Raw genomic sequence first — 14,063 nt, forward strand, 5'->3', positions numbered from 1 at the left:
AAAAAAAAAAAAATCCTTAATTGTTGCATAATTTCCTCTCCCTCCATCAGCCCACTTTTCTATGTACTTCTTATTCTGGACTGTTGTCATGCAAATAATGCTTAACTATCTTTTAATGAGCCTTTGTTTTCTTCAAGGATTATGTCTCTGATGTCATTTCACAATCATTCTCGTCATTAGTCTTCAATTATTAAATCTAATCTTGAAACGATTTTTAAATTCAGATGATAAAACTCAAGGTTGTACTTTGGCTTCCATGAATTTGTTTCAGTTTCTTCAATTTTAATTTGAATTTGCACTTGAGAAAATTGATGGTCTCTTCAGAAAAAACAAAAGCAATCTGGTTTCTGTCTTAGTAATTTGGTCTATTATTTATAAGGGAAATAGGTCTGATAATAATCTAAGTAATTCATAAAAATAGTACCTACCACCAATGCCTTGTAAGTAATTAGAGATTAAGATGAAGTTAAGATAAAATGTCTTGCTCTAAAACACACACTCATCTCCACCATCCACAAAACAAAATAAACTTACATCACAATTTAAAATTTCAGGGTTCCAAAGAAAAAGATTTTCTAGGAGCAAAAGAAATTACTATATCTGGGTCAGGTTGGAAAGAGGGGCAGGAAGGTAAGGAGAAAAAAAGTATTTGACAATCTACCGTTGCCAAGTACCATGTCAACTGATTTATGTAAGTTAGCTTATGATACGTTCGCAAAGTACATACTTTTAATAGGGGTCTATATAACAAATGGGTTAAGAACCTGGACCTAAAGGTCAAATGTTTGGTTTAAAATTCTGGTTCTGCAATTATGTAACTTGGAGTAAACTTCTCTATCGTTTCCATCTATAATATGCTGCCGTGGTTTTGTACCAGTGAGTCAGAACTGACCCATAGCTGCCCCTCCCACCGGTTTTCAGTTAATCACATGGTAGGAGACTGCTCATCCTTCTCCTGTGGAACAGCTCATGGCCTTGAACTCTGTGTCTTTGGGATTGCAGGGCAGCTTCTTATATCTAGTAATAAGATTAAACAAAGACCCTCAATACTTAGACTAGTGCACTGAGTAGAAACTATTCAATAAACATTCATTCTTGTCACTGGCATGGAAGAGAGAGGCTAACTGGCTTTTCTAAGGAAAAATTGCTTTTAAACTGGAGAGGTGGGATTTAGAAAACCTCTCTCCATTCCAAATCTAAAATATATGTGTTACCATTATCCCATCTAGGGTTAAAGTACAAGACAGACATTTAGGGTAGGTTTCCTAATTGAACAGGTTAGTTTACGTTTAAGGAGCTCTTTTTGGTGCCCTAGTGGTAAGGGGTTTCACTGCTAACTCAAAGACATACCAGTTGCTCCATGGAAGAAAGAGGGGCAACTTCTTCCTGTGCATTTTACAGTCCCTGACTGGCTGCAGGGTCAGCTATGAATTGGTTTTATCCAATAAAACAGCGGCATCAACAACAAAATAGTTTAAATTTATTACAGCAGAGCACTTCTCTCTCTCACACACACACACATACAGACACCCCACACATACCTCCTCCTCCCAATTTCAAGCTTTAATACACTATTATGTATTTTCTTTTCATATCTCAGAAAAACATTCCTTTAAAAATTTCAATACTGTTGTGGTTAAACTTTGTGTTTTTACACTTTGGTCATGACAAGTTAGAGTATGATGTGGGACAATGGAGTCAGTACACCATGGGGGTCAAAGTGCCCTTTAATTACAAGATGGAAAGAAGGTAACAGGACAAAACAAGTCCTAGGAAGCTAGGCAGAAGGCAGTTAAGAGTGGAAACTATGAAAAAACAGAGAAAGGGCCAGCCAGGAAAATTGAAGTCCCTTAGCCAGAGGATTTTCCTTTTTTCTCTCCACCTGATGAAGTTTCAAATTAAGCCAAAGAAGGTCATTAGTATTTTGGCAAAGCCATGGATCAAATCATTCACTCCAAAGAGTAAGAATACTGATATTAAACGTCTACTTTGCAAACAAGTAATTGCTTTAAAAAAAGAAAACCGGTGTCCATTTTTGATAAGCCATTCCAAACCCTAAATATTTATTTCAATTTAGTAATTTAAAGGAATATTTAAACAATTTTGTTGAAAAAGGCAGACAATTTGAATATTATGCCAAAAGATGGCAACAATTATAATAGTTACTTAATTAATTGTAATAATGAAAATGTAAGATGAGAAAGTAAAAGAAATAATAACCTTAGCAGACAAAGTCTTTATAACATAAGACAGTTTGTTAGTAGCTCACACTGGACTTTTGGGGAGATAAAAAACTATGAGGTATAAAAATACACGGTCTCTATCAATTATAAAACCTAAATGTCCCTATAGCTTAAACTTCAGTCAATGGATAAGCCTATAAGTTGAGCAGGGAGGTATGTACCCCTTAGAACAACCAGGTACACAAGATCAAATAGGCAGCATTTGTCCAGGGAGAAAGTTTAGCAGGAAGGAACTGCATAAAAAGATGAGTAGAAAAAAAGAATTCCAAAGAGGAAGCAGAAAGAGTGCTTTGTGAAAACTGTAATAAATTTTACAAATGAAAATGTGTAGGATGTGTGTGAATGGTTGAACAATCAATTTGTTCTATAAACTAACTCATATCACAAGAAAAATGTTAAAATAAAAACATGTTAACTCTTTGAATAAGATTTACTTTTTGCAAGTCATAAAATATTAAGCCACATTATCATACCTGGTATCAATTTTATCTTGAAACCATTTGCGGTAAGACGAGGATCAGACAGGTAAGTTGATCCACTGTATCCTTTTCCATCTGTTGTCATTTTATGTAAAATCTCTAAATAATGAGATCCACTAAACAGACTGAAAAAGAAATTAGACATCTTTAATTTGTAAGTATGTAAAATGAAATAATAGGACTTGGAGAAAATATTAATCAAAGGGATCTTTTTAAAATATTAAAGTATTATTATTGACCAGACAGAAAGGTTTAAGTAAGCCTGTGGAAAAAAACTCTTGATTTTTACATTTCTGTTAATACTTTATTAACAATATAATCTGCAGATGGTGAAACTCTGTCTCATACATTTTGTGCACATCAGGAGGGAATAAACAGTCACTGGAAAAGGACATCATGCCGGGAAAAATGAAGGGTCAGAGAAGGGGAGGAAGATGGATTGACAGTGACCACAACAGTGGACTTGAGCATGTCACAGACAGGGAGATGGCACAGGTTAGGAAAAGCTTCTGCTCTGCTGTTCATAAGGTCATTAACAACTGCATATGGTGCGCAGAAAAGAAGGCATTGACAAAAGGCAGTCTCATATACTCTTACAGAATATTACAAACTGAATGTGAAATAAAGATAAATATCCTCTCATATAAATAAAAATGATAAGCAATGCCATTTTCCACCTTCAAAAGATATAATGTATTGCTTAGATCTCAACTTGTTCTAAGCATCACTTTCAACTACTGAGTTTAAAAGTCATCTTTTTTTTTTTTTTACAATTTTTTAAAATTTATTTTTTAATTTTTATTGTATCATTTTTTTACGTGTACCGTCAAATCAGATCTGACTAGTACAGGAGGAGATTGTCCCCTCCTTCTCCAGCAGAGCATCTGGTGGATTTGAACCACGTACCTCTGGGATTGCAGTGCAGTGTCTTGCCACTAGGCCACCAGAGCTCCCTTTAAAAGTCATCTTAACAATTGGTATAAAGCACTGCACAGTGATGATGGAAGATTCGATGAGTTGTGGGGTGACATCAAGGTTATCATGCATGGGAAAAAAAAAGCAAAAAAATCACCTTCTTTACTGACTAAAGAAAGAAGAGATGAATAAACTAAAATAGATGTCAGAAGTGACTTGGGAATTAGCACCAGAGCATCAAGGAGCCACAACAATGGGAAGAGGTGCTGAAAGAAAAGAATACAGTATTATAACAGAAATGTGCACAGAGTTAGAATTGGAGAATAAAGAGGGAAAAACTTGTTTGGCATTTCTCAAGCTAAGAGAACTGCCAAACAAATTTAAACTTCGGATTGCAATACTGAGAGATGATATGGAAAAATCTTGAATGATATAGGAACCATTAAAAAAAAGATACAAGGAATACACAGAGGTACTGTATTTTAAAAAACCTGGCTGACAGAACCATTTAAGGAAGTACCATACGATCAAGAGCCAAAGGAAAGAAGTTCAAGTGGCACTGGTGAAAAATAAGGCCCAGGAACTAATGGGCTACCAAGTGATATGTTTTAACTAACAGATGCAGCCTTGGACATGCTCAACAGTCTATATCAGAAGAACAGATTATTGGACAACTAACTGGAAAAGATTCATATTGGTTCTCATTCCCAAGAAAGGTGATCCAACAGAATGTGGAAATAATCCAACAATATAAATAATATTGCTTACAAGCACAATATTGTTGAAGATCATCCAAAAATGGCTACAACAGTACACTAGCAGAGAACTGTCCGAAATTCAAGTGGAGTTTACAAGAGGCCGTGGCACTAAGGATATCAAAGCTGATGTCAGTTGGATCCTAGCTGAAAGCAGAGAACACCAGACGAATGTCAATTTGTGTTGTACTGACTATGCAAACACATTTGACTATGTGGATCATAACAAACTATGGCTAACATTAAGAAAAAGAGGACTTCTAGAACACATACTTTATACTCATGTGAAACCTATACCTAAAACAAGAGGCTGTTACCTGAGCAGAGCAAGGGAACACTGTATTGCTTAAAATGAAGGAAAATGTGCATCAGGGTTGTATCCTTTCTCCACATCTATTCAGTCTATGTATGCTGAACAAATCTTTCTAGAAGCTGGACTCTATGAAGAAGCATGTAGCATCAAGACAGAAGAAAGACTCATCAGCAACCTGAGCTATACAGATGACCATCTTTGATTGCTGAAAGTAAGGAAAATTTTAAATGCTTGCTGCAGAAGATGAAACACTACAGCCTTCAATATGGATTACATCTTAGTAATAATAGGCAACATCATGATAGAGGGTGGAAAGACTGAAACTATCAATGATTTCCTTTTACCAGCAGTCAGGAGAGTCTCTGTATTGGGTAAGTTTATAATCAGACCTTTCCAAATTGCTGAGGTGCAACGATGTCAGCTTAAAGACTAAGATGCACCTGATTCAGACTACAGTCTTTTCAGTAACTTGCTGTGCATCTGAGAGCTGGACAGCGAGTAAGAATGACAGAGGCAGAATTGATGGCTTTGAACTATGGTGGTGGGAAAAAGTACTGATTATCCAACAGACTGTCAAAAGATCAGACAAATATGTCCCAGAGAAAGTGCAGCCAGAGTGTTCCTTGGAGGCAAAGATGACAAAGCTGTGTCTCACATACCTTGGGCATGGTTTGTTAAGGACAAGATATTCCTTGGAAAGGGATATCATGCTTGGAAAGATGGCGGGTTGGTGAAACAGAGGAAGACTCTCAATCAGATGGATTAACACAGTGACTGCCGCAACAGGCTCAAGTATTTCAGAAATGATGAGGATGGCACAGAATAGGATGGTTAGACTCTGTTGTTCGCGGGTTTGCTATGAGTTATACTCAACTCGGTGGCACCTAACAACAATAACAATAGTCAAGGCTGCTCAAATAATGATGAAATTACTATCTTTTTGCACTAAGAACTGATAAATTAGTGATTTAGAGCTAAGGAGGTCTTCCTTTTGTTTTCTGTAGGCATCAAATGTTGTCAAATGATTTTGAGCTGTTTGGACCCCAAACAATATTTTAAGGTAGTTAAATATATCTCTGGTACACAAAAAAATCCTTACAAATTGGCTCTAAACTTGATCATACTGCATCATAAATTATTGAATGAAGTTGTCTGTTCTGGTTGACACATGGGTAGTTTCTATTTTCTTATTAACTCATTTGGGCAATGTTATGTGCTATTGTACATATGGTGATTCGACAGCCCCTTACACCATGTGCTGCACACTGTCTTAGGTAGGAAAAGGAAGAACTGTTCTATGTTCCAATGCAGAAAGATAAGCTGTTATTTCATTATAACTCTCCACTTCTTGAAAGAACAATTGGGCAGATGATGTCTTGAATTCTGAAAGATTGAGGACCACATCCTGTCAGTGAGAACTTCGGCCTGATGACAGACACACTCTGCTCGTCTAATCAACCTTCAAAAACTCATTCTGAGAGTTGGTGGTGGTGCTGATGAGGATGACATAGCATAATAATGACTGGTGCTGGTTCTAGTGTTAGACTAAGCCGAAATTGTGCACCTATGACTTAATGGTGTGCAGGCTTTGGTAAGTTATTAACTACGTAACCATTCTGTGTTCTAGTTTTGTCACTTATAAAAATGGTGCCTACTGCACAGGTATGCTGTCAGGATAAAACCATAAAAGCAAAAGTTCCTATTCTATAGTAAACACTCAATAAAAATTATTGCTATTTTTTTGTATTTACTCTTTTTCTTGCAGATTTCTAAATTCTATTCAGAAGTAAGCTATACATACTCAGTTTAGAACTCAGGTAAGAAAACTAACCAACTCTTAATTTATCAACAATGAGATAATTAATATGTAACTCAGTTTTGAAAACTTATAAATATAATGGGGATACCAATTTTGGATAAAGCTTTGCTGCTGTCCATGTTAAACAAAGGAAGATTTACCTGTGGACCAGATTTTCATCAAAAAAATAGTTTTTATTGTATTTGCTTTTGAATAAATGTAAACCATACAGAAAAGCAAAAATTTAGACAAGCACAGCAAGGATTTTTAGGTTTAAATGAAAATTTATAGATACCATCCAGAAAAGGAATGAACTAATAATTTTGGAGGAAAAAAATACTACCATATTTATGAACAGTTTTAAAACAGTCTGTAGCATTGTTTTTATATTCTTTCTCTGATGTGGCCTAAACAACCATAATATTATAAAATATATTGGATACTGAGCAATAGTTACTAATCCTGAAAAAATAATTTTTGTTTTTTTATGTTTCATAGTTATAACCTGTGTCAAGCTGAAAAAAGAAATATTAAGTATAGGAAAAGGGAAAGACTACATACATATTTATGTCTTCCTACCTATCTATGGAATAAGCTCGATCACCTAGTGAGTAAGGAGCAGTTCTGCCAATCCAAGGGCAGGAAGTTCAAATCTACCAGTTACTCTTCAGGAGAAAAATGGGCAATCTCCTCCTATGTGATTTAGAGCCTCTGAAAACCCCATGGAGGGTCAGGTATGAGTAACTTCTGACTTGACGGCATATAACAATATATATGTATGTATAAGCAATACACTCACAAAGAATCTGAAAAGGAAATATTCAAGTTCTTAACTTGTAATAGGACAAAAATTGTCAATGAATGTAACCATTAGATGAAAAGTCTGATAGGAAACTTCCAGGTGGAAGAATCAGGCTATAATGAGTTGTACCTACTGATAAATGCCATCTGACAATATAAAATAGGAAGCAGACTTAGGAAACATTTCCAGAAACTACTATCTATTCAAGCCTCCTAACGTAAGAGATCACAAGAGTCCAGAATTAAGGTTGCATGGTGGAGTGCATTCAGGGTGCGGGGGGGGGGGGATTGTATACCAATGAAGAAGTTTATCTTTTGCTTTTCAAAGAGAGGAGCAAACTGGGGGTGGGGGGTTGGGAAAAAAGTACAACAAAGAATGAATGGAAATCCAAAATCTCTGTAAATGTTTATGAAAACTAGTAAAATAAAATTTAAATTTAAAAAATTAAATAAATTTTAAAAAGAGACTTAAGGGAGATAGCAATCAAAAGTAATGTGTGGAAGCAGGAGTAACCAAAACAGCATGGTAGTGATACAGTGACAGGCACATGGACCAATAGGACAGATCTGAGAAACCAGAAATGGAGCCATCTATGGTCAACTGATACTTGACAAGGAACTAAAACCTATCAAATGGGGAAATGACAACCTCTTCAACACATAGTGCTGGCAAAATTGTACTGCTACCCGAAGAAAGCTGAAACAGGATCCACATCTCACACCATACACAAAAATCAAATGAAGGTGAATTAGAGACTGAAGAATAATGTCTAAAACCAAAGGATTCCTAAGAGACAAGCTGGGATCAAGATTAGATGGCCTACTCTATGGTATAAAGAGACTGGGAAATACAGCCAGAAATGTATAATCTGGAGAGGATAAACCTGATGAATGAGACCTACTAAAGTTTAAATCTCTGTGTGCATCAAAAATATTTTCCAACAGAGTGAAAAGAAAACCTACTGACTGGGAAAAAACATTTGGCATTACCATTTTGGACAAGGGTCTCATATCAGAAGTTCACAGAATCCTACAGGGTCTCCACAAGAATGAGACCAATAACACAATTACAAAATGAACAAAAGTTACGGAAAGAATTTTCACAAAGGAAGATATTCAAATGTTCAAAATCACTGTCAATGAGAGAGATGCAAATCAAAACCACAATGAGACACCTCTCACCTCCAGTAGCAGTCGCAAAGTTTAACAGGACAGCGAGTACTAAATGTTGGTGAGCATGTGGTGAAATAGAAACTCTTAAACACTGTTGGTGGGATTGTAAAATAGTACAACCACTCTGGAAAGCAGTTTGGCGTTTCCTCATAAAGCTGAACACAGAACTACCATATGACACAGCTATTCCATTGTTTGGAATAAACCCTGAGAAAGTGAGAACTGAAGCACAAATGGAGACTTATACACTAATGTTCATAGCAGCTCTAGTCACCATCTCAAGAACATGGAACAGCCCAAATGTCCAAACACAATCACATGAATTATGTGTATGAGGATCCAAGGAGGGGTAGGTGAGTGGGGAGAGGTGAGGATGGGGGAGGGGTAATGATGGGTCACACAATTTGATGGTGGAGGAAGGTGTGGGTAAAGGAAATGGGAACAATATGGTGTGAAAATCAATATATATGAGCTCTGTAAGTAAACCAGTATAAAATAAAAAGTTTTTTTTTAAAAAAGTAATGTGTATGGGGGAAAAAAAACTAAGTGTGGACCTTGTTGGGGTCCCAACTAAATTTAAAATTTTAAAAATTGTAAGTAAAAGCACTTCTGAGGTGAAAGAGAACAATTCCAAGGAATTATTATTATTTCAGGCATGAAAAAGATATTAGGGTAAGAAGTCAGTCATTCTTCGGAGAGCTACATAATGGAAATTGGGGAATTTCTCTACAATACTTTAGTAAAGGAGAAACAATAGACAAAGTCAATACAACAAAATTTAGATAACTGTTGATCCAGGTGATTTATGGATAATTCTCTTTTAACATATGTTTCAAAATGTTAAAACAAACAGAAACTTAAAGAGCATTTGGCAACCAAACTTCACTATTATGTTAGGCAACTCACTAATAAAGAGGTATCCAGCATCAAACTTGAGTTTGATACTTATTTGAGAAGTGAACTAAAGGCAGTTTCTAGGTTACTTCTACTACTTCTCCTTTAATATTATGGACATCTGCGCTCACTCTCAACTGATGAAACCAGCTCCTACTTTTCCACTGGTAATAAACTCTTCATCATAATTCCCTTCATTGCTGCACACTGTAGCTTTAAAATCACCAGAAAAAAACCTTTTTATGAAAGGACCACTAAATAAGAATGGTAAATACTTGATCTGACTTACAAATTCTAAGACACAGGAACAAAACTCATTTGAACAACAGGGTTCTTGTATTCAGAATATTCTAAAATCACTCAAAAAAGAAATTCCACTAGGACTAGGAATCAAGTTAGGGGGGAAAAAAAAGTTTAAGTAAAGCCATCTTCTACTAGAAACTACTTTCAACTTTTTACTTAAATGTCTAATCTAGTGCAGAATGATATGATTTAAAATTTTAAAACACAGAAAATTTTCATTACTTTACCATACCTCTCCTTTAATATAATTGGATTTTCCAGTGGCTCTGCAGGAAGTTGATGATTCTCAAGAAGTCTTTTAAACAGCAGGGCTTCTTCCATCCTATACGGATTTAATAACATCACTTCTTTGGGGGAAGCAATTAGCCAGGCATCAGGAAATTTAAGATTGTGGATCAAGCAAAATTCATCCTTCTCTTCTAAGCCAAATTTCTTATATTTTTCACAGTTAAGTTTTAAGATTTTCATAGAAAAAGGGACATGTACTACTTTAATACTTTGAGTCTTTTTTTTCCCAATTTGTGACTGAAAAAGCTCATCAAGTTTTGGCTGGTTGGATAAGGAAGTTTTCATCTTGTGCTTCTGGGCCAAACTCCATGCACTGGTAGGTCTTGCCTTTTTTCCGCCATCTTTTAACGGTACCTGTGACTCCTGTTCGGTAGCTTTCTTCATTTGCTTATTGTATCGCTCCATGTCTTTAGCAGCTTTCTCTTCATATCTAAGAGTAAATATAAAAGAAAACTAATGAGGGCATAACAGAAAAAGAAAGCTTTTTTAAAAGAGCAGGCATTCTAGGTCTGACTGAGGTTTTTAGTTGGTTTTGTTGGTAGGGTTTTTTTTTACCAGCTATCCTACACGAAACAGTGATAAATTCTGAACAAAATATATAAAAATCAGCTGTTTAAAATAAGCACTGTAGAGGTACAGCTTTTACTGTCGACGCAGCCACATGTGAAGCTGGTTAGTCCGAACTGAAGATTCTAGAAACTGCACTCATATCTAGCCTGAGTAATCAGAATATGAAGTTTCTTGCTGCAGAAGCTGGTAACTGAGGCCGAAAATCAGAGAAAAATTTCACAAGTAGGAATCCAAAGGGAAACAACAGCCAGAGGTGAAAAGAGTGCAACAGAGACTTCAGCTGCTGCCCACAGTAGGAAGACAAAGTTTGAGCTCTACAAACTTAGCTGGCCTGGTAAATACCTTGAGCAGTCTATTAAAGAGGCCGGAGTAGGGTGAAGAGGACATCGCTTAGACATAAAAGCTATATCTTAGAACTAAGGAAGATGTCGCAGGACTTAGGACAAAGCTGAAACAGTCCCTCTTGAACAAAGTATAATTGAAGCCTCCACAAGCTCAAGGTGACCCACAAGTAACTGAAATGTCTGACAAAACAAAAAGCAACACTTCAGAAGAAGAAAACAGACTCTAGAATTCCTACAACTTATATACATCAGAACAACTAAAATTTAGATCAAGCATGAAAATGTGATTCCTACTCAAGAGACAAAAGTAGGTAATAGAAACCAAATTCATGATGACCTAGATGTGGAAACTTTGGGTGGTGGCGGGAGGACCTCAAATTAGCTTTTAATGGTTCAATCTTTAAAGGAAAAGTGATCATAAAGAGAAAACTGACATAGGAATCTCCAAAGAGAAATGGAAATTCCAGAACTAAGGAAAACCATTTTAAAAATAAAACCATGTAACCGTGTGGTTTTAGGAATAGATTAGAGATGGCAATGGAAATGGCAATTGGGAATTATCAACCTGAGAAAATGATCAATTATAATTATCAATTATTAATATTGAGAAAAAGACTTTTAGTCAACTTAGAGAAATACAACTTACAGATGCAAGCAGTTTCGTAACCTGTAAGAGGTTACATGCATACTGGTATATTAGAACAGAATGTCTGAAAATCAAAGATAAACTCTAAAATCAGAAGGGTGGAAAAAGAAACACTAAGAAAAAATAACACTACCACAAAGCCCATTAAAGCAACAGAGTGTTTGAAGGCACTGAATAACATTCTTTAAGTGTCAAGGAATCCAGAATTCCTTATCTAAGAATAATCCTTTAAAACATCCTCTAATAAAAGAAAGCTGAAAATATGCTGCCAGCATACTTTATAGAAACTATTGACAGGAAATGACACCAAGTAGAAATTGGGTCTACAGAAATGAATTTATCATAATATCCTAAGTGGCAACATGTGGGTCAACAGAAATAAAAGAATGATCCTTTGAATGGTACATTATTAACTCTAAGTAGATTAAGATAAATGAAGGATACATAATATAATCCGCAAAGGAAACACTAAAAAATGATGCAAATAAGAGCAAAGCAAAAAATAATTAAAATTCCATACTAAATATATTTTTCCAACTGAAAAGAAGTCAACTAAAAAGAGGAACAAAAGATTTAAGATATGTATGAAAAGTGAAAATAGTAAAATGGTAGACCTAAATCCAACCATGTTTATTATTACATTCATCACCAGTCATCGCTGGTATGGACTCAGTTCTGACACACAGTGACACTCCATTAAGTTTCTGAAGCTGTAAATCACAAACGGAAGAATCCATCAGCTGCTTTTCAAGAGAAAGATGGGCAATTTCCTTCACAGGCTGGTGAAGACTTGACAGTACATAACACCTTGGCAGTACAAATTGCTAAGGACTATTCTGAGAGTCCCTCATTATTACATTGTTGTTGTGTGCCATCGAGTTGGAGCCAACCCACAGCTGACTCTACATTGGGATTTCAGAGCCAATTCATCGCATGGGAGGAAACTGCTATCCTCCTCCAGTGGAGCATCTGGTGAGGACTAAATATTCCCATTAACAGACGGCGACTGTCAGAATGAATTTACAAAAATTAACTTTCAGTTATTGATACCTACAAGAGTACTTTACATGTAAGACAGTTGGAAAGTAAAAGATTATGGGGAAAAAAATACGTGGTTGTTGTTACGTGCCATTGAGTGGACCATGACTCACAGTGACCCCCTACCATACAATAGCTCTAAACTCTGCCCTACCATGAGCCAATCTTTTTGTCTCCAACATACCTGTTTTCCTGAATTGGCAAAGGTCAGCTCAGGAAGACAAAATAAAGTATTATAATGAAATGCGCAAAGAGCTGGAGTCACAAAATCAAAAGGAATCAACTCACTTGGCAGTTCTTAAGCTGAAGGAACTGAAGAACAAATTCAAACCCTGAGTTGCAATGTTGTTGTTGTTATGTGCCGTCGAGTCGCTTGCGACTCATAGCGACCCTATGTACAACAGCCCTAAACTCCGCTCTGTCCTGTGCCAATCACACTGTCTCTGACACTCCCATCCCAATTATCCCAGTCACTGAATCAATCCGCCTCATAGAGGGCCTTCCTCTCCTGCGCTGTCCCTCCACCCTCCCAAGCATGATGTCCTTCTCCAAGGACCGGTCTCTCCTCACAACATGTCCAAAGTATGTTAGATGGAGCCTCAGAATCCTTAATACTTAAAGATAATAAGGGCAAAATAATGAATGACCCAGAAGAAGTCATTGGGGAGAAGAAGACAGAGAGAGTACACAGAGTCACTGTATTAAAAACAACTGGCGAACACAGAAGAATTCAATGAAACAATATATGATAAAAGGCAATGGTGATGACAGAGGAAGTTCAAGCTGCTCTGAAGGAACTGGCAAAAAATTGATGGAGTACCAATTGACATATTTCCGCAAGTAGATGCAACTCTGGATGTGCTCATTAGAGTGTGCCAAGAAATCTGGAGGACAACTTACCTGGCCAACAGACTGGAAGAAATTCATATTTATTCCCACTCCAAAAAGGGTGATACAACAGAGTCTAGGAATTATCAAACAACATCACTACTATCACATACTAGCAATATCCTGTTCAAGGCTGTAAAAAAATGACTGGAACAGTACATTGACAGAGAACTACAAAATATAAAAAAATACAAGCTGAGTCTGGAAGAAGCCACAGCACTAGAAATATCAAAGCCAATGTCAGATGAATTTTGGCTGAAAGCACAGAGTACCAGAGGGATGTCAATGTATGTTTCATTGACTATGCAAAAGCATTTGACTGTGCAGATCACAACTAACTGTGGCTAACCTTGAGAAGAATGGGAATCTCAAGAATACATGGTTGTGCTTATGAAAAGCCAATACTTGACGAGGAAGCAGTTGCCAAAACAGAGCAAGAAAAACAATGCATGGTTAAAATTTGAGAAAGAAGTACAGCAAGGAGTTGTCCTTTCTCCCTACTTTTTCAATCTGTATGCAGAACAAAAAATCAGGATTGGAGGAAGACTCATCAATAACCTGCATTATGCAAACTACACAACCCTGCTTGCTGAAACTGAGGAGGACCTGAGGAAT

General features: G+C 36.4%; 1 protein-coding gene across 1 annotated transcript in view; it reads right to left on the minus strand.

Moving 5' to 3' along the window:
- Window positions 1-14,063, minus strand: part of PMS1 (PMS1 postmeiotic segregation increased 1 (S. cerevisiae)) — a 105,540-nt gene that overhangs the window by 8,169 nt on the left and 83,308 nt on the right. The window contains exons 9-10 of the mRNA XM_006878937.1: window positions 9,907-10,392; window positions 2,717-2,847 (exon numbers count right to left, since the gene is read on the minus strand). Of these exons, the coding sequence (XP_006878999.1) occupies window positions 2,717-2,847; window positions 9,907-10,392 (617 nt within the window). The remainder of the gene's footprint in view (window positions 1-2,716; window positions 2,848-9,906; window positions 10,393-14,063) is intronic.

This window comes from Elephantulus edwardii, unplaced genomic scaffold, assembly GCF_000299155.1.
Source record: "Elephantulus edwardii isolate Elephantulus edwardi_28Jun2011 unplaced genomic scaffold, EleEdw1.0 scaffold00001, whole genome shotgun sequence".
NCBI lineage: Eukaryota > Metazoa > Chordata > Mammalia > Macroscelidea > Macroscelididae > Elephantulus > Elephantulus edwardii.